Below are 26,708 nucleotides of genomic sequence, written 5' to 3'. Positions count from 1 at the left end.
GACATCATTGATATTGATGTTACCAATATTGTGGTCATCTGTGAAATCATAGTTCCAACCATTGTCATATCTTTTCCATCTAAGCTTCTTTTATCAAAATTTTGTGTACATCCATTTGTGGTATGTTTTTACATTCAAGATAACATTAAGCATTCATATATATATATATATATATATATATATATATATATATATATATATATATATATACATATACATATAAATAAAAGGCTTTTTTGGGGTGGGGTTCTCGGAAGGGGTTACTATCACTTAGAACTTCTTATATACTGTGTAGATCATAATATGTATGAATTGCGAACGCGCATCATAGCTAGATTTATTGACATCGAGTTTTACAAAATTCTTGCTATTTCGGCTTCTTACGTGTTGATTCGGCCTTTTCGTATAAAAGCGAAACTGATGTGAAACTAAGATGCAGTTCTCAGCCTACGGGCCGGGAGCGTCCAGAAAGCAATAAATGTTTGCTCAATGTCATTTTTCACCGTCATATCAGACAATTGCTTTCATTTGGACACTCCCCTTATAAAGGGGGAGATGGTTTTACCAACACATTGGAGAAACAAAAGCACTATCCCACAGTTAAAATTAAGTGCGGAATTTATTTTCCTTTGACCTAATTACATTCGCCGCGCACCTGCCATTTATAAACGTTAAATTGAAATTGCTTTCAGTTACTTTCTTTTCGTGGGCGAGTGAGTAACTTATCCAGTTTTTCGCCTCAAAGTTCCGGGTTCGATCCTACCTACCTACCAAAACTTTTTTGTATTTTTTTATTTTTATTCTTTTTACATCATGATCGTCGTTTTTTTTTTTTTTTTTTTTTTTTTCACAAAAGAAGTTTAACATAGGGTTTGGATCTTACCCCCCCCCCCAACAAACAAGCACACACACACACACACACACACACACACACACCTACAAACACCGCGTATCCCCGCTAGTAGGAAAATAAAACTAAGTGTGACCAATCATTCGTAAACTATATTTTCTTAATACACCGTTAAAGTGGTTTTGTAATAGTAGACTTCCATCGTCCACTTTACCTAAACAGAGCCAATTGAACTCTGATTTGAATCTGCACACTTTGCCATTGGTATTTTTAAGGGATCTTAGGATTAGTCTATTTTACAAAACCATTGACTGCAGAGTTTCTACAAATGTTATCTGAAATGTATGAGGAAAGTATGTATCAAACAAACGTGGATCAAAATGAACAAAAAGTTTTGTATTCATTCATGGTTTTGAAATGAATTTTAAATTCATTTTGACATAAAGATAGTAAATATCCTTTAATAATTGTTTTATTTTTTTTTCTTATCAGGACCGAGTTCCATTTGCCGTAGTTGGCAGTAATACTGTTGTCGACAACAATGGAAAAAGAATGCGCGGAAGACAGTATCCTTGGGGAATTGTGGAAGGTAAAAACATTTTTTTTTACATTTTCTCAAAAAAATGAAATCCATTCTTGTAAAAGTTTTTTTTTTTTTTAGTAAAAGATTCAATCATCTTGTGCTCAAACCCATAGAATCAATAATTTCAGCATTAGATTACTGAAATTTTGAAAGATTTGGCTCAAGTAATCTCCTTCCGTTAATGGTAGTTTATATAAAGTTCTAGTTCCTGTTTGTCACAAATTCCTGCTCAGGTTTTGGAGATAAGCTTGCATAACGTTCTGAAACTCTCCTATCCAGAGTATTTGGATGAGTATATTAAATTTTGATCAAATGGAGCTTCACTAAATTTGAAAGATGTGTGTTTATTTCTTTTTTATAGAAGTAATTACAGAGCATTTTATTCTTAACTAGAAAATGATAGAAAATAAAATTAAGAGTGGAAATGGTGATATTCAGTTCAGATCATGAAACAAGTTTGCGGAGGTCCTCAATCATTTCCTCGAAAACACTGGGTGTGCCTTGAGGGATTTAATTATAAATTTACTGAAAATTATTTCAATAAATATCGACCTAACAATCCCTTTTAATCAAATCAATATTGAGTACATCCTCTAAAATTTAAAAATGGTGAAAGGAATAAAAATGGTAATATGGTGTTATGAGCTAGATACCATATAACATAGGTTTCTGGTTCAATCTCAGAAAACACTGGGTTATCCTGTTGGTATATTTTATTATAAAATTTTGATTTCAAAAAGCACAAAATCTAAAGAATTGAGTATTTTAAAGAAGATAATAAAACAAGAAATATATTATAAGGGTGGTAGTAAAAACGCTATACTCTTTTTTAGATGTAAAACACGTTAGCATATTTTAAATATTAAATTTCAGCTAGAATGATAAATTTTAAATCAAGTTAAAACTGCTGAAAACTATTGGTGGGCTGAAATAACTTCTTTCTCTCTTATATAAACTATTATATAAAAGGAACTTTGTAAGTTCATTCCCTATAGCCTCCGCAACAGCTGGTTCTATTTTTATGAAATGTCACACAAATGTACTTTATATATCTGGCTGTGTTCTTAGATAGGTTTTGTATTGGAATAATAACTACTGATAATCCAAAAAATCAGATGAAAGAAGGAACAGGTGATTTTGACTAAAGTTAACACCTTACACGGCGTAACATCACATGTTCATTTGCAAAGTTTTATTACCACACAAGCAAACAAGCCTTGCATATAAAATCAGTAGTAGTTTCTTTGATATGACAGGGTTTGTTTGAAATAAATGTCTGTTTAAAGCACAATTGAATTATGATACTTGACTTTAATTTTTAAGCTAAATTCAAGCCATTATCACAACACAAGCAGAAAAGCCAGACATAAAATCAATAGTAGGTTCATTGATATGACAGAGGTGGATTCGAAATTAATGTTTCTATTTTGAACACAACTGAACATGATACTTGACTTGCATTTTAAACTTTAATTCTAAGTGTTAATTATAAAAAAAAAATTATAAAATCAAAAGTAGGTTCTCTACAGTGCAATGTAGACTACAATGTATTGTGGACTAAGTCACTGCAAGCAACTATGTGAAGCTTTTTTCTGATGCATTGTAATGGGTCCCCAACTAGAGCATGCAATCAATCGATTTGATTGAAAAATGGCTGATTTCACGGATTTCGATAAAAATATGGGAGTGTGAAACCTTGATCGTCGGTCAGTCCTGGGTAACATTGCGTCTACTAGTATATGAATATATGTGTGAGGAGGAGGGGTCCATAAGTTTATTTGATGTGTTGAAATTATTGAGACTTGAAAAAATATTGCTTAATATTTTTTGCAACAAAAGTTGTTGTTTTTTTTTTTAATATGGTTGTGCTCTGAAAAAAAAACTCTTTGTATCAGAAAATTAAGAAAACCAAAAATCTTAACTATTCAAAGTAAATTGAGTGAAAAGGACCCGAAAAACTTGTTTCACCCAAAATGCTAAGCCTTTATTTACAATGTAAAATTTTCCTAATATGTGTTAGATAAAAAATAAAACACTATCATTGGATTAGCAAACAATAAAAACAAATAGTTAATTAATTAGGTGCCTTTTTGTAAATTAGTTCCCTGACATCAATCAGAAGCCATAAAAACAGATTTTTTTCCTTTTTATGGGAGTTGCTCCAGACAGAGCATGAAGATACTTGACGTAAAAAGCTAAGAACAAAAGATGATTATTGCAAAGATGGATGTCTTTTGAAAAGACCAGGGCTATAGGTAGAAACACTCAGCAGGAAGAGTTTTACAAAGCTGCAATACTTAGAAAAAAACTATAGAATAGCAAGCTGTATTATAGCATTGAATCAAAACAGCAAATTGAAGACCACTAGACTAACAAGTCAAATGAGTTGAAACAAAGGAAGCAGCAAATAGATCAGACAATTCTGAAGAACACGTCATAATAGTATTTATAGAAAAGACTAACAACACAGCGTCTGTGACAGAGAGGTTACTAATAAGTTTTTAAACTTATTGAAGAATTTTCAAATGAAACAGATTTACCAGCCCAAATATTATAATAGTACTCCTACAAGATCTGATACTAGATTTATAGAGATAAAGAGTCGCTTCAGATGTGAAAAGTGTTTGGAGTGATACAGCAAACTGACTTTATGAGAAGCAGAAAGAGCAATTGATCTAATGTATGAACTACAAGAAAGATTAGAATTGTGAATGTACGTTTGTTGTATTAATGTCACATTTACTGCAATAATTGGCCCAACTTGATAAAGATACACATTAGAAGATATGTTTCTTAAAGTAAGTCAGGGTTTTTTTTTTTTTTTTTTTTTGGGGGGGGGGGGTTACTTATTTATATATCTATCAACTAAATATTGTTTCAAGTTGATTTTGATTTAAAAAAAAATATTTTAATTTTTTTCTTCCAGTTGAAAATCTTGAACACAATGATTTCATTGCTCTAAGAAACATGCTCATTAGGTAAGTGTTTGTCTTTATATGAAAATTATTGGATTTATTTTCTTATCACAATGTCAAACAGACTTTATTACACATTTTAGTAGGAATATTATCAAATGTTCAGAAGATAAAAAAATCAGTTATGAAGAAAGCAAATATTGTTTTATACTTAATAGAAAGTTGTCCCCACCCCCAGTATAGGAAGGAGCATAACGATATACACACCACATAAATTCAATATCGTAACACTACCTGTCCGTATCTGCTGCATGTTTTCCGTATATTATCAGTCAATTTCATTCAATATCATAAATTCCTATTATAGTTCTGGCAAGAGTAGTCACTCTCACAAACAATTAATATTTATAGGTGGTAGCAGATACTTACTCACTCATAATTTTGTCCTCCCCTCTCCCAGTTTACACCATTAGAAAATATTTCATTGGGTTTATTACACACATTCATAATTATTTCAGTTTGTCATTTCATTTTTTTAACAGTTAGCTAACAGTATGTAACTAATAAAAGCTCTCTTGTGTTTTTTTGCTTCTATCAATCTCATTGACTGCCCAGATTTATTCCACAGTTTAAGAGATTGAATTTTTGAACAGTTTCAGAATGAATTTTGTGAAATTCAATATGGCATCAGTCCTTATTTGCTTCAATAAAAACATAGAACATGCTTAACCCTTGTTAACCTGAATTATGATGTAGATGATTAAAAAAAATATTTGTTAATTTTAGATGACGACATAGTGAATGTAAGCAATGGACAGTTGCAATCTGGAGGTATCTGGCATCTACCAAGATACTGAACTAATACGTACAAAGTGTGTTTGAATCAATTCCCACTTTATGCTGTTATATTCATTTACTAGCATTTCAGCCCGGCGTTGCCCAGGTGTATGTTGAGCAAAAAAAAGAAAAGCGGTCAATTTTTTTTTTAACTTTGACCCCTATTATGACCCCTTAAAATTTATTGTTTTGGGCTCAAATCAAGTTAAATCCATGTCCAAGGAACCTATATCTAAAATTTCAAGTGTTTAGACCCCAAATTGTCGGAGGAGTTTGGTAGAGTTCTCAAAGGTCAAATCATTGAACTTTGACCCCTTAACAGCCAAATTTCAGGCCAAAAATGGATTACAAAGATTTTCCCAAATCTCAGTCCTGTATATCAAATTTCGAGTCTGTAGACTGAAAATTGACAGAGTTATTGCGTAGGGAAATGTACACACAGACAGACACTTTCACTTTTATAGATATATAGATTTACGGCTGAATGAATTAGTTCAACCAGGTCATAAAGGGTTAATTGAACGGCTAACATTAATTTTGTAAATTACGCGTTCTCTTTTAGTTGGAGGAGGTGGAATTTAAATTATTTTAAAACGCAAATAGCTTTTCTCATTGACTGATGGATGATTAAACACAATGTATGCTGTTGATTACATGTTTTCTTTTTGTTTTTTTCAGCGGTGATTATAATCATTGATTAGGTGGATAAATATTACTTTTGTAAATTGCACATTCTCATATTAGAGGAGGGTAGATCAATTTTTTCTTTTAAAAATTATTTCTTTTTGAGATTTTTTTCATTGCTATTAAAAAGATTATCATATATATTAATGAAAACATTTTTATTTCTTTCCATTTTCTTTTATGAATTTACAGTAAACGACAAAATAAGTTGATTGGACATGAAATTTAAATATGTTATAATATACTTTGTTCAGAATTTATAATATTGAATATGGAGAGGGGGGGGGGGCACACACAAAAAAATATTTTCCCTCTCTATCTTTTATTTAGTGATCTTTGCTCCAAAAATAGTTCTCTTAACATTCTATGATTGTTTAGAGAAAAAAATATATTAGTGCATTTATCCTAATAATTGATAATGGTGATGAAGCTACCCTCCTCACACACCAAATTTAGAAGATCGTCTATGCTTCATCTTGCATTTCAAATCATCTTTTTCTTGATCTTTTCCTTTCAGAACTCATATGCAAGACCTGAAAGATGTGACCAATAATGTACACTATGAAAATTACCGCTATAGTAAACTTGCGCCAGTCACTGCTGATGGCAAAATCAAGGCTGCATCACTTACCAAGTAAGCAACATTTCCTCTTTTTTTTTTTTTTTTAATCTCTATATCCTGTTTATTTGTTTACAAACCTGAGATTGTGGAAATAGACTTCCATAATATATAATTATTATTATTTATTAAGCATTTTATTATTTAATGGATATTTAAATAAAATATTCAAATGTTTAATAAATCAAATTTATAACAAAAAATGCATCCCAAATATGACCGACATGAATATAAACAAAGGGCAAGTAACTCCCTCAAAATGCTCAGGGAGTGTAACAATTAAATACCACAGAATCGTTAATAAAAAAAAAAAAAAATAAATCAACAATAGATCTTATATATTCTGAAACTACATCATCCAAAGTACTAGGAAAAGTATATTTATATTTCAATGTGATTAAAGGGATTACATTATCATGTGGTCTAAATTCACAATGAAAAATTTTATTGTATTTGAAAATAGATTGGGTTTAGTGCAGAAGTTCACAGGCTCATTATTTTTTTCTCAAAAAAATAGTGTTTACCTTGATTGGAGTTAAAAACTACAAATTTACTGAAATTCTTTTCACTCAATTTACTTTAAGGCCTATTCCTACCAGATTACATTCTTAGACCTCCACCTCAAAAATTGAATATTAAATATTTTTTTTTTAAATAATAGACAGTAATATGGTGCTGTGGGCACAAAAGGACATGAGATTCCTTATTCAATGCTGGGCAATGTCATATATTCATGCTAGTTTTTATATGCAATCAATTTGATGTTCAGTTGATTTGTTGAAAAGACTTTTGCATGGTATCAGCTTCCCTAATGTCTTTTTTTTTTTAAATTTGTTTTTAAAGAGATCCGATGTCACAGATGCAGGAAGAGAAACGAGAGCATGACTCCAAGATGAAGAAGATGGAGGCTGAAATGGAACAAGTTTTCGAAATGAAAGTGAAAGAGAAAAAGACCAAATTGAAGGATTCCGAAGCCGATGTGAGTTGATATTCTGTATTTGCGGAAAAATACAGAACTTTATCGAACATAATCAAATGATCATACAGTAAACATTTAACAGTTCAACCTTTACATTTGGTTATGGAAAAATCTTTTGTGTCATCTTAAAATAATGATTAATGAATTACATTAGGTTATGGAAAAATCTTTTGTGTCATCTTAAAATAATGATTAATGAATTACATTAGGTTATGGAAAAATCTTTTGTGTCATCTTAAAATAATGATTAATGAATTACATTAGGTTATGGAAAAATCTTTTGTGTCATCTTAAAATAATGATTAATGAATTTGTTGAAAGCCAATGTTATTGTGAGCAACCTTCTTCTAGTGACGTGTAAACTTTTCGATTTAATCAGAGTATTAAGCTTTTCACTTTGGATCAAAACATTCTTGATCAGCCTATTCAGCTTTATTGTAAGACTCAAATTAGTGACCCTTCATGCAAAGTCGAATACTTCTGGAAAGATCAACAAGAAGAATTAAACAATTGGATAATGTGTGTTACATCCAGCCTACAGTTCGGACATTGCTCTGTCTGACTATGATCGATTCTGAACAAAGTAGCATTTTATGAAGGGTTACCAATTGGAGTTTTTTTTTTTATTTTTTTTTTTTTTATTTTTTTTTTAAGAAGTTGGAAAATCCTGTAAGAATTTTTTTATTCAAACCTAATGAATTGGTATTTTGACCAAAGCTTGCAAGTCATCGATAGAATGTTGTGGATTATGATGCTCTTTATTATGAAGAATAGCTGTTTTAGAATAAATTTTTACATGATTTATTTTAGCAAAACATAAGAATTCCCATCTATTTTTACAATGTGGCCATACCATTGAAGTCTCCTGTTCTACACTCATCTCTCTATACTGTTTAGATTTAACCTTTCTGTGATGTCATCAGAACTAGATCTGTCTTTAAGACATATTGTTCTCATATTTCTCTCCCTACAACACATCCTCAACCTTCACTGAACAGATTTTATTTTCATACATAATCACGCATGCCTGTTAAACTCTTCTCTTGGTCTATATTGATAATGCTCTGCTGGTTAGTAATATATATATATTTGTATTTTTATTTTAGCTTCAACGAAGGGCTGAACAGATGAAGAAGAGTCTTGAGCAACAACAGAAAGAAATTGATGAGAAATGGAGTTCATTCGACAAGGAAAAAGCAGCGTGGGAAGAGCAATTTGGAGAGAGAAGACGATCATTGGAAAACTCAAAAGAGTAAGCCACTATGCATGTTACGATTTGTTTCACTCTTATTAATATACGAGTATTTGATTTCAATTTCTTAATCCCACTACTCTCTTCGACTTTTTGTGCTCCATATTAACTCTCTCTCTCTCTCGATTATTTTCTACTTGTTATTACTCTCTATTTTGTCTTTACTCTCCCTTTTTCCAATCTTTCTCACTGACGTTTTTGGATTACTATATTTCTTTCCTTTTTCTTCTCTTTAAATCTTTAAGATCAATATCTGTTTATTTTCTTGGAAACTTTTCCAAACTTTCGACTATTACTGATATCGGTTTTCTCGTTTAAAATTCTGATTTGTCAATATAATAATAATAGTAAGTGTTAGTGTTATAGTAGTAATAATAGTAAAACTGACTCGTTAATATGCCATAGATATATCGTAATAAGTTTAATACTATTACTAAATGATGATCGTTTTAAATGTAATCTTTTTTTTAGCATATGTCAAACAAGTTAGATTTTTTTTTATACATTTTAATTGTTGAAAGTTTGCACAGTTAGATTAGTTTTCAGTTCTACTGTCAAGTACACATAGCTCTTAAAAAATTGAATGACTGGATCTATTATTATAAGGTGCATTTTCAGGATTCTGATTATTCTAGAAACTAAAAGAAATATGTTTAGCATAAAACTATCTGATGTCACTCAAATCATATGCCTTAATTTCTTTATTTTTTTTTTTTACTAAATTATATTTTTTATTAAAGTTTTTAAAATTAAATTTAAGTATTATGGTATCATTTAGTCAATAAATTATTAAATGGATAAAAAAATTATAAAACTAATTTTCTTAATGTTTTAATCTTTATTTATGAAATGGTTAGATGTAAATAATTTTGAAAACTTTCATTCTTTTAATGAGAATTTGAAGAATTTTAAAACCAGAGATTCTATCCTTTCTATTCAACAGTTCAAATTTCGAAGAATCACAAAGATTTTTTTTTTTTTTTTACAATAGATTAAAGTGGCTTACTTATGAATTTTGAATTAATTTTGGTTGATTTAATTTTGAAATTACATTTATTTTTAATATCATTTTTAAGACATTTTACATTTTGGATTTGAATAAATGATAGAAAAAAAATCATTCTATCAATTATCAAAATCAAAAAGTGATGAGAATATATACAAACATGTAAATTTATTTTAGTTTTATTAATAGATTTATTGATACATGCAAAATAAAAAGCACAAGTAGTTTTTCATGTCATAATATGGCTGATGTACAAATTCACCTTTTTGTGTGTAAAATTCAATGTAAATTGTACACGTAACTATTTTCACTCCAAAAATTGTTTCTTTTGATTAAATAGTTATTGAAATCTTTAAACAGAAAACAAAAACATTAAAATTTATTTCTTATACTAAAAGTACTAATTTGTTTGTATTTGGCTTCTATAAAATTTAAAAAAAATGTTCTGATTTAATGGAAAATATAATTTGTCCTTCTGAGATATTTTTTGTAATTTTGTGTAGAAAATTTGAGTTTGGAAAAAAAATTGATCAGATCACATGTGCAATAAGTTTTGGCAATGTAGAAATATTTACGTTTCATATCTATGAATCAAATAACTGTTATGACAAAACCGTGAACAAAAGCAGTAAAGTTTATTTGTATTTTTTGTAAATTTGTTTTGATAATTAAATATCCTTTATCAGGCTTTAATTAAATTTAAAAAAAAATGAAATCAAAATCGGAACATGAAAAATCTAAAATTTATATCCGACAATTGAAACAAAATAAGCTATCAAAAAATACAATATTTTCTAGAAAAGGTGGAAATATTAGATTTTTCAGCAGATATATATTTTATTACATAATTATTTTTATATATAATTTGGGGAAGGGGTTCAAATTGTAGGTTATTGATTAAACAGTTTTTTTTTTTTTTTTTTTGTTTTTTAGATTTCTTCAATCTTCACATAGGAGTTGAGTTTTTTTTTTTTTTTTTTTTTCTTGCAAGTCCAAATGTAAAATCATTTCTGATGAGAACTAGTTCACATTAAAAAGAAAGTATGTTTTTCAATAAAACAAAAAAAAAAAAAAAAAAGCAAAATGTTGTGTAATTCATTTAACATTAACTTTTATGGGTATCTTAAACAAATAATACCAGACATTATTTCAAAATAAGTTCTACCCATCTTTAAATCATTTGCTTTGTTTTTTTGTTGTTGAAAAAACATATATAATAAAATTATTGAAAAAATAAATTTCCTGATGCCAACCTTTTATTCTAAATTATTTTTAAAAAATTATTTTAAGTTTGTTCCCTTTATTAACAATATTTTCTGGGGGAAAAAATCCCCATAAGTAATTTTGTTAATAAATGAATCAAATAAATCGATAATTAAAAATAAAATTCTCATTTGGCGATGGAAGAAAAAAAAAAATTCTTTTTGTTTTTTTTTAAACATAATTGAATTATACACAGTGAAATGTTTCAGCATTATTCTCATATAACTTTACTTAAAACTATTTTTTAGTAAAAAGAAAAACATAAAAAAAAATTAAAGCAAATTTTTAATCATACATGCAAAACCCAATAAAATAAAGTAGTATTATTGAATGACTGATAGAAACAAATAAAAAAAAATGTTAAGTTTATAATTTTTTAGTCAAGGACAGGAATTTCTAGTGATTTTAAATCGTAATAATCTCTAATAAAAAACATGTACAGAACATTTTTTTATTAAGTTGACTGTTTTCCTAAATGTTTAAATATATGTATGTATGCCTAAAACTTTCGACAGAGGCGACAAATTTTTACAAGATTTGTATTGTTTTGAAGCTCAGCCCTTCGGACGACAAATATCGAAAAATTGGCTAAAAACATTAATTCCTTCACCCTCTACTGGGCACTTTTCTACAGGGAGGGGTGTTTTTTTTCACCAATATTTTTAAGTCATCCCCTCTTTTCGATTGACTAGCCTTAATTTAAACCTTTGCCCTTTCCAGTTTGGCAATGGATGCAACAACAAAGACGTCACGTTTTTTTTTTTCTTCACATTTTTTTCCTCCTTCGTGATATGGGTTCAAGCCTACCTGCCTACTACGACTTTTTTGCTCAACACACACCTCCAAACGCCTGGGCAATGCCAGGCACCCAGGCTAGTTTTAACTAAAAATAAGTTGTCTAAGAGTAATGCAGAAACCCCTTTCACGGTTTTTGTCCAAAATTCCCTCTATATTAAAACATGAAAAGAAAAATCTATGATGTACGTAGCCTTGACACAACGAAAATATTATTTTAAAAAAATCATGTAAATTTAATCAAGTGGCTTTATTTTTAAATAAGAAAATCAAATTTTATGAGTAACTGAAGAATATCCGTCTCATCTGCCATTTTGAAAACAAAACAAAAAGCGATGGAAGATAATTCAATAATTGAAACTTGCAAGCTTACAAATGATTTTCTTTATAAAAAAACTTCTTGATCATTTTGCATAATTCTTGAAATATGTTATTTTTGTTTTGCCGTGGGTGCATATATACTACAATATTTTTGTTTTTTAATATAAGAGAAATTCTCCACAAGAACCCATTTCACTATAAATTGAGAAATTTTACCTAATTTGAATTCTTAAACATTTTAAAAGAAAATTATTCTGATTTTTATTTTAATTAGATGTTGCTCGTTGATTCTAGCATTTTCTTCACTATTTTCTCAAAGAGGTTTGTTCTTACGCAATTATTTCTAGATTCTTTCTGTTCTTCTTTCAAAAAGTAAACAACCATCTCATTTTCTCTTTCTCTATTTTAACCATTGCTCATATTATCTCTTATTTTTATTTTTAATAAATTCTGTCTTGCAACTTTGCAAATGATTGTCTTAAAAAACTACATTGGAAGCATTTTATCGAAAGGTTTTGGAAGATTATCATTTACGTGACTGAATGATGTTTTTGGGAAATTGATTTCTATTTCAGTCATGTGAATTTTTTTTTTTTTTTTTTTTTTTAAATTGTGAACAAAACAAAAAACACTCAAGTTGAATTTTTTTGTGTTCTTTTTCCCATGACAATGACGTTCGCTTTTTCATCTAAAAAGCAGCTCTCCTTTTTTTCTCCCTCTTTTTTTTCTCTAACCAACAATAAAATCATACGAAAACAAGCCCCCCTCCCCCCCCCCATCACTGTCAAGCAAAACATCCATCTATTTACACTGCTACCTTGGACTTCCAACAATGCCTAAATTTGCATAATTGTATTCTTGTATCTTAAGGGTTCTAGATTCACATGCCATTGCTTCCTGACAGCGGACACATTGCTATAAGTAAATTTTTTTTTTTTTTTTTTTTTTTTTACTTTTAGGCATCTTTAAAAACATCCATTTGCAATCTATTTGTCAAGGTCTTTTATTTTTGTTTGTTTGCAACAAAATAACTTTTCCCTTGGAAAGTGTGATTCAAGGTTGATATGGAAGATTATTTGCATATATTCTGATAGATTTTTCCTAAATCGTAACAGTACATTTCTTTTTTACTGAATAAAAAATAAACAGATATTTTTGTCCAGAATTCCTCTATATTAAAAACATAAAGAAAAATTTGTATTTATCTTGTGATGAAATGAAGATTTCATATGTAAAAAAAATTATGTAAATGGGTCAAATAGTTTTATTTTTATAAAGAAAATTTTTTTAAGCAAATAATCAGAATTCTCATGGGTATTACGACATAAATCTCACAATTTTGAATTATTGAGTTTTTCTCTCCCCTTTTTATTATTTTAGATTGTTTTCAAAATGGCAGACAAGACAACCACTCTTCTATTAATTATAACATTTTATTTCCTTAGCTAAAACTACTTGATTCAATTTACATGATTTTTGGAATATGATATTTTCATTTTGTCATCAGTACATGCACAATACAGATTTTTCTTTTTAATAAAGGGAGAATTCTGGATAAGAATCAAAAATATTTTTCACTGTCAAAAAACAAATACAATAAGAAGCAAACTGCATATGTAAATGACAACTTTGTTTGGGGATGTCTACATTACGAATATCTTTAGTTTGTTTAAATCATAAGTTTCTTTAAGTGTTCATGCAAGATTCTCATTTATTGTAGCTTTGAATTTTGAAGAGATATCATTTGTCATATCTTAATATGTGATTTATAGTTGTTTGGAAATTTGTGATTTGTCATCTGTTTTCTATCTCTTGCATTCATTTTATCTTTAGTCTTTTTTTTTTTATGTTTTAACCTTAAAAGATGTGGAAATGAGTTCCCAAATTTGCATTGTAGAGTTGGTTGGATCTTTTTCATGTATTCTAGATGAATTTACTGTATGAATTCACCCAGGACTATAGATATAAGGAAGTCTCTGTAAACTGGCTACTATGATCAGAAGAGGACTACAATGGTTGCCCAACATCAAGGCTTGATGACCAATGTTTTTAAGATAATGAATGGTCTCAACAATGACAATAAATACAGGTTCTGCTACACATAATCAGAGTGTGTGAGTCACCTGACATCCAGATTTAAGGTTATGCTGGGAGACGACTACTATACAATGCGACACAAGGAAGTGTGTAAATATCTCAATTGGACCATTTGTAAAAAAAAGTTGAATGCAGCAGCCAGGACAGTTGGCAACAAAATAATATGCAATCTACTTCTGCAATTCCTACAGTTACATCTTGCGGAATTTTTAATTTGGATTTCAAATTTTTTTCAGATAAGTTTTTATTATAATACCTTAATTTTATATATCATTTTAATCTAATCGTTTAAATTACAAATGTTTTGAAACAATTATGTCTTTTCAAAACGTTGAATACAAGATGGGAAAAAAAAGCAAATTCGCACAATTTTCTTATTTCAATTCAAGCTAGGCCGAAAAGCTGCTGAAAAAGCTCACAATATCAATAAAGCATTTTGCTCAGGAATTACTACTGAATGCACAGTACAATGGTGGTCTAAGAAATTTTGTTGCGGCGACAAGAGTCTTGAAAATGATGAGTGTAGTGGTTGGCCATCAGATGTTGACAGCAATGAATTGAGAGCATTAGTCGTGGCTTAGTGGGGGATGCCCTTTTCTCTACCCTGAACCTCTCTCCCACAGAAGAGACGTTGCGAGCCTATCCTTGTTTTATCGTTATTTCCATGGCAAGTGCTCGTCTGAACTCCAATCTCTGGTGCCCCCTCCCCAATCTTTCACGAAAAACACCCGTCTAGCTGAATCCACTGTGAAAAATTTCCCCCACTCTATATCTGTGCCTAAATCAAAACGCGGATTCCATGAACAAAGCTTCTTTCTTAGAACTGCACGCCTGTGGAACTCTGTTCCGTCTGCCTGCTTCCCTCCGGACTACAACTTGGATGTCTTCAAGTCCAATGTTAACAAATTCCTAATGAACCGCCCCCTTAAGTAAACACTCCAGCAAACCTCCACACTAACATAATGTACTTGCAATAACCCTTATCCCTGAGTGGCTTCCGGGCCTTGATAAGTGGTGATCACTGTGTAAAAAAAAAAAAAAAAAAAGCCAGTCCACACAACTTGCTTCTGAATTAGATGTAACATATACAATGATTTCCAACCATTTGAGAGAGATTGAAAAGACAAAACTTGATAAATGGGTGCCTCACAAATTGAACGGCAACCAAAAGAAACCCAGTCAGGAAATGTCATCTTCCCTTCTTTTATGCAACAAGAACGACCTGTTTCTGAACTGGGCTGTGACCTGTTATGCAGGGTAGGTTCTTTATAACAACCGGCAACACTCAGCTCAGTAGCTAGACACCTAAACTCCATGATACTTCCCAAAGGCAGATTTGCACCAAAAGAAGGTCATACTGACTGTTTGTTGGTCTGTGACCGGTCTCATTAATTATTTTTTTTTTAATGCAAGCAAAAACATTATGGCGGAGAAATATTGTAAACAAATGGATGAAATGCATTAGAAACTTTGACAACAACACCCAGCAATTAGTGAACAGAAAAGGCACAACTTTCCTCTATGACAATGCCTAACCATACATTGCTAAATTGACTCTGCAGAAATTGAATGAATTGGGTTACGAAACTCTGCCTCATGTGCCATAATCTCCAGACCTCTCACCTAGCGATTACCACTTTTTCAAACATCTCAACAACTTTCTGCATGAAAAATGCTTCAAAAACCTAAGCAATATAAACACCTAAGCAATATAAACACCTAAGCAATATAAACACCTAAGCAATATAAACACCTAAGCAATATAAACACCTAAGCAATATAAAGACCTAAGCAATATAAAGACCTAAGCAATATAAAGACCTAAGCAATATAAAAAAGCAGTATAAAAAATGCCTTCAGTGACTTTGTCACTAGAACGCAAGATTTTTACATTACTGGCATAATACACCTATTTTTGCGTTGGCAAAAGTGCGTTGATCCTGATGGTGCTTATATCGATCAATAAATTTTTGTTTAAGCCGAGATATGTTTATCTGAAGTTAAAAGTTAAAAGCCGCAAGAACTTTTTTGTCAACCCGATAGAAAACAAGGCTATGGGATAAGGAGAAAGAAGCAACCTTAGAAGTCCCCAATAATGCTGGGTTGAACAAAATTGAGAAGGAAGAGATAAGTAAATAGCAAGGTCTTATATATGACATGAAAAGAAATGGGAATCTTAAGAGGATCTCCATCATTCCAGTAATTATAGAAACAATTGTATGCATAAAAAATAAGTTCAAAATTTCTTGGTAAATATACCCAGTGAATCAAGTGCCAGACAAACAATTGCACTTAAAAGGATGGTTAAAATCTTTAAAAAGATCTCTCGATTGAAATGCGTAAGATAAGTGGGTGAATGTCTAGCATCTGGTAGTATGCCCATCTTCAGTTAGAACAAAATAAGAAAATTTCAAAAAAAGCAAAAAGAAAAAAATTGTCATTCGGGCAATCTTGTAGTTTAACTCATTGTTTTGAGTAACTCTGTTTTACTAAGAAATTTGTTAATTTTTTTTATTTAAAAAATTTTTTTTATACATGAATTTTAGACGCTAAAACTTTATATATATATATATATATATATATATATATATAAAAGGCAAAATGTGTGATCATTTTATGTATGTCTTGCAAAGGCTTTTTTCGCCGCCATTCTCGAGGGGCTTACTATGTCTTAAAACTTTTTATATACCGTCTAAATCATATCGAAGATTTGCGAACGCGTGTCGCGTCTAGATTTATTTACATCGACTTTTATAAGATTCGCACTATTTTGCTGCGTCGCCTGTTTGTTTGGCTTTTTAGTATAAATACAGTGAAATTAAATTGAAACGTGTTCTCGGCGTCGCGCCGGTTCTTGGTATTCAGGCTGGGATCAAAGTGTAGTATCTGATCTGGCAGATACTGCAAGCAAAGACCATACGTGGGGGCAACCCCACATATGACCTTGGTCAATGTAGGGGCAACCCTTCATACCAATTATCACTATCCAGCTCCCCTACTCCCCATTTTCCCTTCACTCCTCACATTAAAAATCTGCCTTGTGCCTAATTTGCTCGGTGGGGGAGCAAATAAATACTTTTCAGCTTTCGCGCCGAAACGTCCAGAAAGCAATCAGCTTTTGATCAATGTGGAGTTTCTCCTTATATCAGATAATTGCTATTCGATTTGGACAATGGGGAGCGCCCCCCCCCTCCCCATCACCACTACCATCATCTGGGGAAAGCGAAAACTAAAAATACTGCCACGTTATCGTAACGATCCCTCGATGACCTCATTTAGTGTCTTCCTGTCAATCAAACCTCTTTCACTCACTTTATAAACCTTAACTTAACACGCTAATCAATTACCCTCACTCGTGGTCGAGTCGATTAAGTAGTTTGCTTTTGTTTCCACTTCCGTGTCAAGGCTTCCAGGTTCAATCCCGCCTCGCAACCAAAACTATTTTTCTTTTACACGTTTAAACACCCGGGTACTTCGCTTATTCTTTAGTTTACCCCCACCCCCCTCCCCATACACACAGCGTTGTTATCTAAGATTGCAGGTTCGATCCGACAGGTTTATTTATGCCAGTTTTGGTTTTGGTTTTTCCGATTTTTTTTACCGTCGTCTTTTTTTATAATATTTAAGCAGAGTTTATTACTTAAATTATTTCAAAAATGAGAATTTTCTATTAATTTTTCTTTCTAACTTGTCTTATTAGACAATGTTTAAAACATTACTGCAAGGTGATAATGTCATTTTTTGCATTAATATTTTTATGCAAAGAGAGCATAAAAATCTTTTGTGAAAATCCAGATATCTATTTTTTTATGAAATTATGACTATAGGTACTAGACATTAATAAATAACTATTCCAAAACATTTAATTTTTTTATAGTATTTTAAAGGAATTTTGTGGAGGAGTATCATTTAATCCCAAACACTGTCAATGATTAATTATATGATTATCTTTTTACTTATTTTTTAAGGGGTGGGGGAGGTAATATTAGTACTTAACTTGAACACAATAGATATGACAAGATTTGAATTTGGCGAATAAATTCCATAGGCCATAAAATGTTCAAGATCACAAATGAACCATATTAGATTTTAATTCTATTCATAAAAGTGCAGATTAAATTAAAATTTAAAAAAAAATTGTTTGTCAATGATTAATTATAAACGATTATCTTTTTACCTAACAGTGTTTGGGATTAAATGATACTCCTCCCACAAAATTCCTTTAAAATACTATAAAGAAAATTAAATGTTTTGGAATAGTTATTTATTAATGTCTAGTACCTATAGTTACAATTTCATAAAAAATGGATATCTGGATTTTCACAAAAGATTTCTATGCTCTCTTTCTGCATAAAACTACATCCAACTAAATATAGCCCACATTACCTACCCTTGCTTAGCAGCTGTGTTCCAAAATTCATAATGATCAGTTAATTAGTTTGGGAGTTTATGTCAAGGAATGAGTGGACAAATAAAAATTGGCAAAACACAATTTGTTTATATGTAGAGATAAAAACACGATTTAGCTCCATAATAATAATCATTAAAAATAGTATATAAAAAGTAATAAAATAAATCTGTTTGTAAACGAAATATTTTAAGAATAAAACATTGTTGGATAAGTGATTATCGTCCAAACATTCATTATTTATTAGCATAAGAAAATCTATTTCTCCACTTTGAAGAAAAACAAGAATACAGAACTGTTTATGAATATATTTTTGCATTTATCATGCATTTTGAAAGCATGAACTAATCAAGAAACTTTTAGGATTAGATAAATTGCTTTTATAAATATTTTTTTATCGTTTGTTATGAATTTCATATTTATCGAGAAAAACATTGCATTAGAGATTTTTGTCTGTAATCATTTGTGAGATGTTATGAACATTGTGTATTACTGTATTTCATTTTTTAAAATTGTTTTTATTGTGCCAAAATCCAAAATATATTTTCCAACTGCATCTTTTGAGGCCGTTGGCTAAGCACACATTTAAGTTTTTGTAAAAAAATTACATTATGCATACCTATGAAGTTTTTTTGGTTGTTTTTTTCTGACATTGCTATTAATTAAAAGTCTCCATTTTCTTTGGAAAAATTATTAAAACAAACTTAATATACTCAGTCATGAATATGTGAGCGACTTCATAAAGGTTAACTAATTTGCATATTTCTTAGAAAAAACGAGTGTTCATTAATTATTCATTTTTATGGTTAATTTGTTGATTTCATTTAACTATTACACTTCTTTTTATACATAGTTTCTACATTGTGCATAATTACATAGTTTAAGATGAAAATGTTCTAGCACACAAACATGCAACCTTGTTGGTGTGTGTACAAAATGTTGCTAGCGAACTCTAAATATTTGGTTTACAGAATTGAAATTTGATATATAGGGTATTTGAACCTCAGGAACACTTTTGATTTGGTTTTCAGCCTGTAAAAATAACTGTTATAGGGTCGGGTCAAAAATAATTTAAAAAAAAAAGCAGTTGACCCTCGACTAACTTAAGAGTGTGCGTAGAAATACGCTTTTAGCTTAATTTTTATCCTTTTTTATCCTTTTGGTAATAACTCAAACAGTAATGACGAAGGTTGAAGTGCTGAATTTTTCGTTTCGATTCCAGCTGATAGCACTGAAGTCTTAAGTTTTGAAATCATAACTATATATATTGGATAAAATATAATGATCAACAGAATTTGCTCTATAATAATGAATATGAAATCTGCATAAATTAAAATATAATATTTAAATATATTTTATGATAGCATTTTCTGGTCTTAAAATACGAATAAATATTATATTTTAATTCATGCAGATTTCGTATTTCTTATTATAGAGCCAATTCTCTGTTGATTATTATCCAATATATATATATATATATATATATATATATATATATAAACAGTGAACGTGTCTGTGTCTATGTGTGAACATTTTCCAACGCAATAACTGTCAATTTTAAGTCTACAGACTTGAAATTTGATATACAGGGTACTGATTGTAATCCGTTTTCAGCCAGAAATTTGGCTGTTAAGTGTTTAAAGTTTAACGATTTGACCTTTGAGAACTCTACCAAACTCCTCCACCAATTTTGGGTCTAAACACTTGAAATTTTAGATATAGGCTCCTTGGACATGGATCTAACTTAATAACTTGATTTGAGCCCAAAATAATAAATGTTAAGGGGTCATAATAGGGGTCAAAGTTAAAAAAAAAAATTGACTGCCTTTTTTTTTCTTTTCTTTTTTTCTTTTGCTGAACATACACCTCCAAACACCCGGGTAACGCCAGGCTTAAATACTAGTATAGTAATAATTTCAAAAGTTATAAAACCTATGGTTTAGGTAACATCCACCACAATCGAAACCAGAACGTTTAGCACTCAGCCTTAATCATTATTTATCTCTCCAGCATCGTTACCATCTGAGCTACCAACAGATGGATATGAAAGTTACAAAAATAACAGCAGGAGTAATGTTTTATTCGACTTGTCCTGCCATGGTGAACTGTTGTTTTTTTTTTTTTACCCCCTCATCAGCAATTTTTTGGCATTTAAAAACCAAATAGAAAGTGTGCTACACATCCAAATACCTTACATATCAAATTTCAATTCTGCAGACTAAATATTCATGGAAGAGTTTGATGGAGATATTTTGCACATCTGGACAAGATCACTTATATATTACTGTGTGCTAGAATGTTTTCATCTGCGTTTCTGCATGATGGTGTAGAATTTATGCACAATAGAATTCAGTGTAGTGAGATTAAATCAATCATTTAATAAGAAACTATAAAAATTAATAATTAATGCTTGTTAAAGGAATATGCAAATTAGTTTTCATGTAGTCGTTCGCATATCCATAACTGAGTATATTAAAAGTTCGTTTTAATATTTTTAAAATAAAAAGTAGGCTTTTAATATCAATGTCAGAGCGAGTGAAAAACTCTATTTTATAGATGTGTAGGCATCGATAACGTTTTATCACCAAATAGTATCTAAGGGAGGTAATAAAATTATCCAACAGTAAACGTAATTATCCCCCTTTTATACAGTTTCAATCTCTACATAATTCAGTATTCAACAAAATGATTTCAAAAGTTTTTATACTTTTCGATGTATTTACTATTTTTTTTTCATTTAGAATTATACAAACAATTGTTTAAAATAATAAATATCCGTTTTAAGAATATTTTTTTTTTTTAAATTTATTTATTCTATAACATGTGGGCAAAATGAATGGTTGATACTCTTACCCGCCAAAATTGATCTTTATCTTCACTTTAAAATTAACCAAATCAATCAATTTCAATGAAAGTTTTCAGTATTTATTAAGTAATCGTCAAGGAATATGATGTATGTATTATTTATTAGGAATTTTATTGAAAATATATTTTGTGTAAAAATAAAACCAAAACAAAAAAAAACAAACTTTCTCATAGTTATCTCAGGTACTGCAAAAAACATACGATTATTTATTTATATGGAAATAAAACACTAGCCAAAGCATTTTTTTTTCAAATATAGTGATTATTTATGATAAAAAAAGACTTTAAATTCTTTAATATTAATAAAATCAGTGTAACTCGAAAGAAAAATTAATTTATTGGATAATGGTTGATGGGCAGAAATCAGAAGCTCACAATATTAATGCTTGTGTCTCTCAGGGCTTTGTCCTGGGCCAAAATTTCTTCCTGGTCTACATCAATGATCTCCCAAATCACATCCTAAAATCATTTGTAGACATTTATGCTGATGACACTAACATCTATGGCAACACTTCAAAGGCAGTAAATGATCAAATTCTCTCCTCTGATCTTAATCATGTGGTGCAATGGGGAAAGAAGTGGCTGGTTAATTTTAATGCATCTAAAACCAAGCTTCTATCTTTATCTTGGAATACTGTTGCAACATCTAGGCACCAACTTATCATCCTGCCTTGACAGAGTTCAAAATGGACTTTGTAGCCTAGTGGGGAATGCCGTTTTCTCTTTCCTGCAACCTCTTTCTCACAGAAGAAACATTGCAAGCCTGTCTCTGCTTTATCATTATTTTTATGGCAAGTGCTCAGCTGAGCTCCAATCTATGGTTCCCTCTAGCCTAACTTTCACAAAAGACACTTGACAAACTGAAACCACTATTAATAATTTCCCCAACTCTTTATTTGTGCCTAAACCTAAACGTAGATTCCAAAGTCTCTTTCTTAGAACTGAATGCCTGTAGAACTGTTTCTTTTTTCTGTTTTCCAACTGATTGCAATATGGTCGTCTTCAAGTCCAACATAAACAAGTTCTTGATGAACTGTCCCCTTAAGTAATTCAATTTACCAAATTTCCACTAACGATTACTACAATATTTTTCCGTTGACTACTGTACACTCATTAACCGTTATCCTCAAGTGGCCTCCAGGCCTTGATAAGTGGTGACTCCTTTGTAAAAAAAAAAAAATGTATAGTTAATTCACAAATAATCTATAATTCAATAATCGCAGTATATGGCAGATTGTACAAATAATGAATGAATATACAAGATATTCTAAGGATTGCGGTCACTTCCTTATTGCTTTTTATAAAATGGGTTACCATATTTGAATGGTTGGAACCACAGATTTAAACTGTCAAAAAAAACGAAAGTAATTTCTGGCTTAAAAATTAGGAAATTCTTGAAGAAAATTAGTTTTATGGAAATTTACTTCAAATAATTTCATAACCAGATGATACCGTAATAATTAAATTTAATTTTGATTCTTTTAAAATAATTTCTTTAAAAAAGGGATCATAAATTAAAGTAAAACAATACTCAGCAATGTTTTAAATAAAGAGAAACTACTGCACAAACTTTTTATAAAGCATTCTATGAGATTGACAAAAAAGAAAATATTGCCTGATAGACTCTTGTGAAGAGCTTCATCCAACATGAACAAATAAATTAAGCACAATTCAAAATTGATAAAATCGTAGGGATTGACAGTTAGGAAAGAGTAGTGAGCATCTACTAAAGGAAAACGTCTTTTCCATGCAATTTTATAAATTGAATTTCTCAAAAGATTAAAGATGCAATAAACCATATTTAGAAATCACAGTATTTTGAAGGTGTATTCCTATTTGGTCCACCAAGAGAATGGTTTGATAATTTAGATATTCCTGGATTTCCATTAGCTAAACCAAGAAATTGCTAGTTAAGACATGAATGTTTATGCAAATTCAAAAAAATATATTCATTTTATTAATAAAGTTCCAATAAGATTCTTTATCAAAACTAGACTTTTTAGCTTGTTAAAAGCAGAAAAAGTTATAGCTCTATTGACTTCAAATGTTAAACTTCTGAAGTAAATGTGGTATTGTGGTGATTAATCCTTATTAATCTCTAACTGTGCATCAAACGGATACCATAATTAATTTTCGGCATCTTATCATAACAATAGTCCATACAAAATTTCAGCCAAATCGACTCAGTAGTTTGAGAAACAGTGAAACAGACAAAGATAAATATAATATGAATAAAAGATGTATGCGTACATTTTTTGTTTTTTACAAATACTTTTAATCGCTGAAATTATAAGTACGAGAGAAGTAACTAGATTTTAAGCGCTAAGCAAGCTAACCCGTTTAATAAGATAAAATGTATAATGGATTGAAATAAATACAGGAGTCAAACTGATGATGATTTTGCATTTTCTTGTGTATTTTGAAAGCATAGATTAATGTGAAAATGTGAACGCGGCGGCTTTTATATATTGTGTATCAGTTTCAATTCTTCATTTAAGTTGTACAAACTAAATTATGAATATTATATCCAGTATGTATTTTATTCAAGTCATTTAAACTGCCTTTGACATACCAAATCCTTATTAAATCGTTAAAAGTTTTGGGGGCTATTTACATCTAATAAGCTTTTTAAAAGAGATAAAAACATCAACTTAACAATTTGGTCCAATTAATAATTATGTTGTGTGACTGAGAACTGCTTGTGAGTTTATTATTCTCTCGAAAGTATCACATTTAGAAGAACCCATTTCAACTGTTTATTAATGACCAAACAATATTAATAAAAAAAAATGAAAGTTTAATTTTTTTTTAAATAGTACTATTGGGGTAGGTTGGTAATGTAGCTTGTTTTATTTATTTATAAAAAAAGAATTTTCCACACAATGTTGGATAGGTACAGATTATTAGAAATATTATTTCTAGCAAAGCCAATCTTCTAAGAATACATATACTTAAGCCTCATAGCTAAATATGGAAATTGGAATAATGAGATTTCAATTAGGAGGCATACAAAGCAAAGTGATTGTGATGAAAGAGATAATCTCAATTATAGAAATAGTCAAATGCTTTAGATTTAACTTTCAGAAGACAGAAAACGATTTCGACTATCAAAATAATTGGATTTCTAAATATGGAAAACCGCTTTTTAATATATCTTCTCACAGCTGAAATATTTTGGTAAGTGTAGTGTCTGTTCTGATGCTACAACTTCATCTTTTCTGCCCTCTGTCAGTGGAGGAGAAATCCTTCATGACTGAGACAATTTAAATTTTTGTTTCTATCCAGTGTGCCCCTTTTTGGGAGCTGGATTTTTCTCACATTTAAAACCGACCTTGTGTCTAACTCTGCCCTCGTAGAGAGGCAAGTAAATGAACAATAAATCTCCATACATTGTTTTTAAAAAAGAGTGTTTTAAAACAAATGATTATATAATATTAAAAATAGCACTGGTAAAGAAAATTTACATGGGATTGAGGGGGGGGATCTGTCTGATGGATATTAGTGTATGTGTATTTTTATATTTAAGACATTTTTTTCATTAAATCTTGAAATGAGATGCCCAAAAAGTCGTAAATAAATCTTTTCACTAAAGTGACATCATAATATAAGGGAAATAACTTGTCTAATGAGTTTTTCAAAATTCCTCAAGACTAAGGCAATTAATTTTGTTTCCCATCCATTTTCTCTTTAATTTTTTTTTTTTTAATTATTTTATTTTTTTATGTGAGCTGGATGTCCACCAAATTTCAAACCGACTTTTTGTCAATCTTTAACCTTGTGGTGAAAGTTGTAAGTAGGGACAGAATAATAATTAGAATTTTTGTTGAAACAAATTCTATATTCTACGCTTTTCATTATTGATTATTAGAGTCAGATTAGTTTGTTTGTTTTGTTTTGTTTTTTTATTGTAGGGTTTTAAGTGCTGAGTTGATTAATGGCTTTTGTTTCATTTTTAATGTAACTTTTCCAAAATTTTTCTCCCTTATATTTTAATGTTTGTCGAATATATTTTTTTTCATTTGAAACCTTGATTCTTTTTTTGTTGTAATAAGCAAAATTTACCTTAAAATAGTAAAGGTTATTTTTTGGTGATTTAAAATGTATGTTGAACTTTCAGATCTTTAAGAAATTAAGCTGATTATTTAAACTATTATGTTTGATTGGATGTAAATTAATGGTTTGACTAGTTTTTCATATTTTAATCAGTCACTTAGTGTTGGTTTCCCCTTGATTTCTGTTTTAATTCAATTGCTTTTTGTTAAATAAAATCTAAGTTATATTTATATATTGCTTATAATTTGTATTTGCTGGACCATTAATATTAAAAAAGTGATCAATGCACAATTTTGAATGTTAAATGTATAAGTCTTAGAACATAAATATCTTGCAAGTTTGTGAATTTAAAACTTCAATGAAAACATTTGACTCAGAAAATAAGATTTGTTTTGAAAATACTTTTAAAAAATTTTGGTGTTTCTTGATTATTAAGAGCCAAAGTAAAAAAAAATGTACTGTCATAAAAAAAATTGATGGTATTTAAAAAAATTTTTTTTTTTTTTTGTCAATTTCAATTAAAAGCAATGTTGTCTACTTAATTGTCATGTCGCAATTAGTTAAATTACATAAAACATATTTTCATGGTATATGAAACAATTGTCAGCCATATTAGCTTTGTACCTGGAACATAAAAACAAGGGAGATAACTTAGGGTTGTCAGATTAAAAAAAATATTTTCTTAAGAGATGAAGTAATGACTATTTCAAATTTGTTGTCTTTCTTTTTTTTATTAGTTTTATATTGTTTTCTTAAGTGATGAAGTAATGACTATTTCCTATGAAGTTTTTATGATTTTGGAGGAAAATTGTTTTAAGGTAAAAACACTTACACTAAAGAATATTTATACCTTCTACCATTTTCATATTATTTGGTAAAGTGTACCAGAAAACTTCAAAAAATTTTGAAAATTTTATATTTAGATACAAATTTTTAAATTTGTAGACGAATACTCAGTTAAATTTCACTTCCAAAATAAAAGTTTTTTTTTTTTTTTTTTAAGCAACATATAAATATAAATTTAATTTAAAACTAAATTTTTAAAAATGGTCAAACTTCTTCCAAAAAGGCAAAATCTCGAAATTTGGCTTTAAAGGGGACTTGCAGTAACTCAATTTGGAAATCTATCTTCATTAATAATTAATTTTCTACTTCATTATTTTTCGTAATTTTGGGCATGT

At 29.7% G+C, this 26,708-nt stretch overlaps 1 protein-coding gene across 17 annotated transcripts in view; it reads left to right on the top strand.

Annotated features, from left to right (window-relative positions):
- LOC145294259 (septin-7-like) overlaps window positions 1-26,708 on the top strand; it is a 541,621-nt gene that overhangs the window by 482,479 nt on the left and 32,434 nt on the right. For all 17 annotated transcript variants that reach the window (XR_013869862.1, XR_013869856.1, XM_080141376.1 and 14 more), the window contains 5 exons: window positions 1,343-1,439; window positions 4,360-4,411; window positions 6,387-6,503; window positions 7,332-7,467; window positions 8,574-8,719. Coding sequence is in view for 15 of the 17 variants with exons in the window: in XM_080141376.1 (XP_079997502.1) it covers window positions 1,343-1,439; window positions 4,360-4,411; window positions 6,387-6,503; window positions 7,332-7,467; window positions 8,574-8,719 (548 nt within the window). In the remaining 2 variants the exon portion in view is untranslated. The remainder of the gene's footprint in view (window positions 1-1,342; window positions 1,440-4,359; window positions 4,412-6,386; window positions 6,504-7,331; window positions 7,468-8,573; window positions 8,720-26,708) is intronic.

Source organism: Euprymna scolopes, chromosome 2, assembly GCF_053919585.1.
Source record: "Euprymna scolopes isolate OS-2025 chromosome 2, ASM5391958v1, whole genome shotgun sequence".
In the NCBI taxonomy this organism is placed as follows: domain Eukaryota; kingdom Metazoa; phylum Mollusca; class Cephalopoda; order Sepiida; family Sepiolidae; genus Euprymna; species Euprymna scolopes.
The sequence above is the reverse complement of the archived record's forward strand: the minus strand, read 5'-3'. Positions and strand labels throughout refer to the sequence as shown.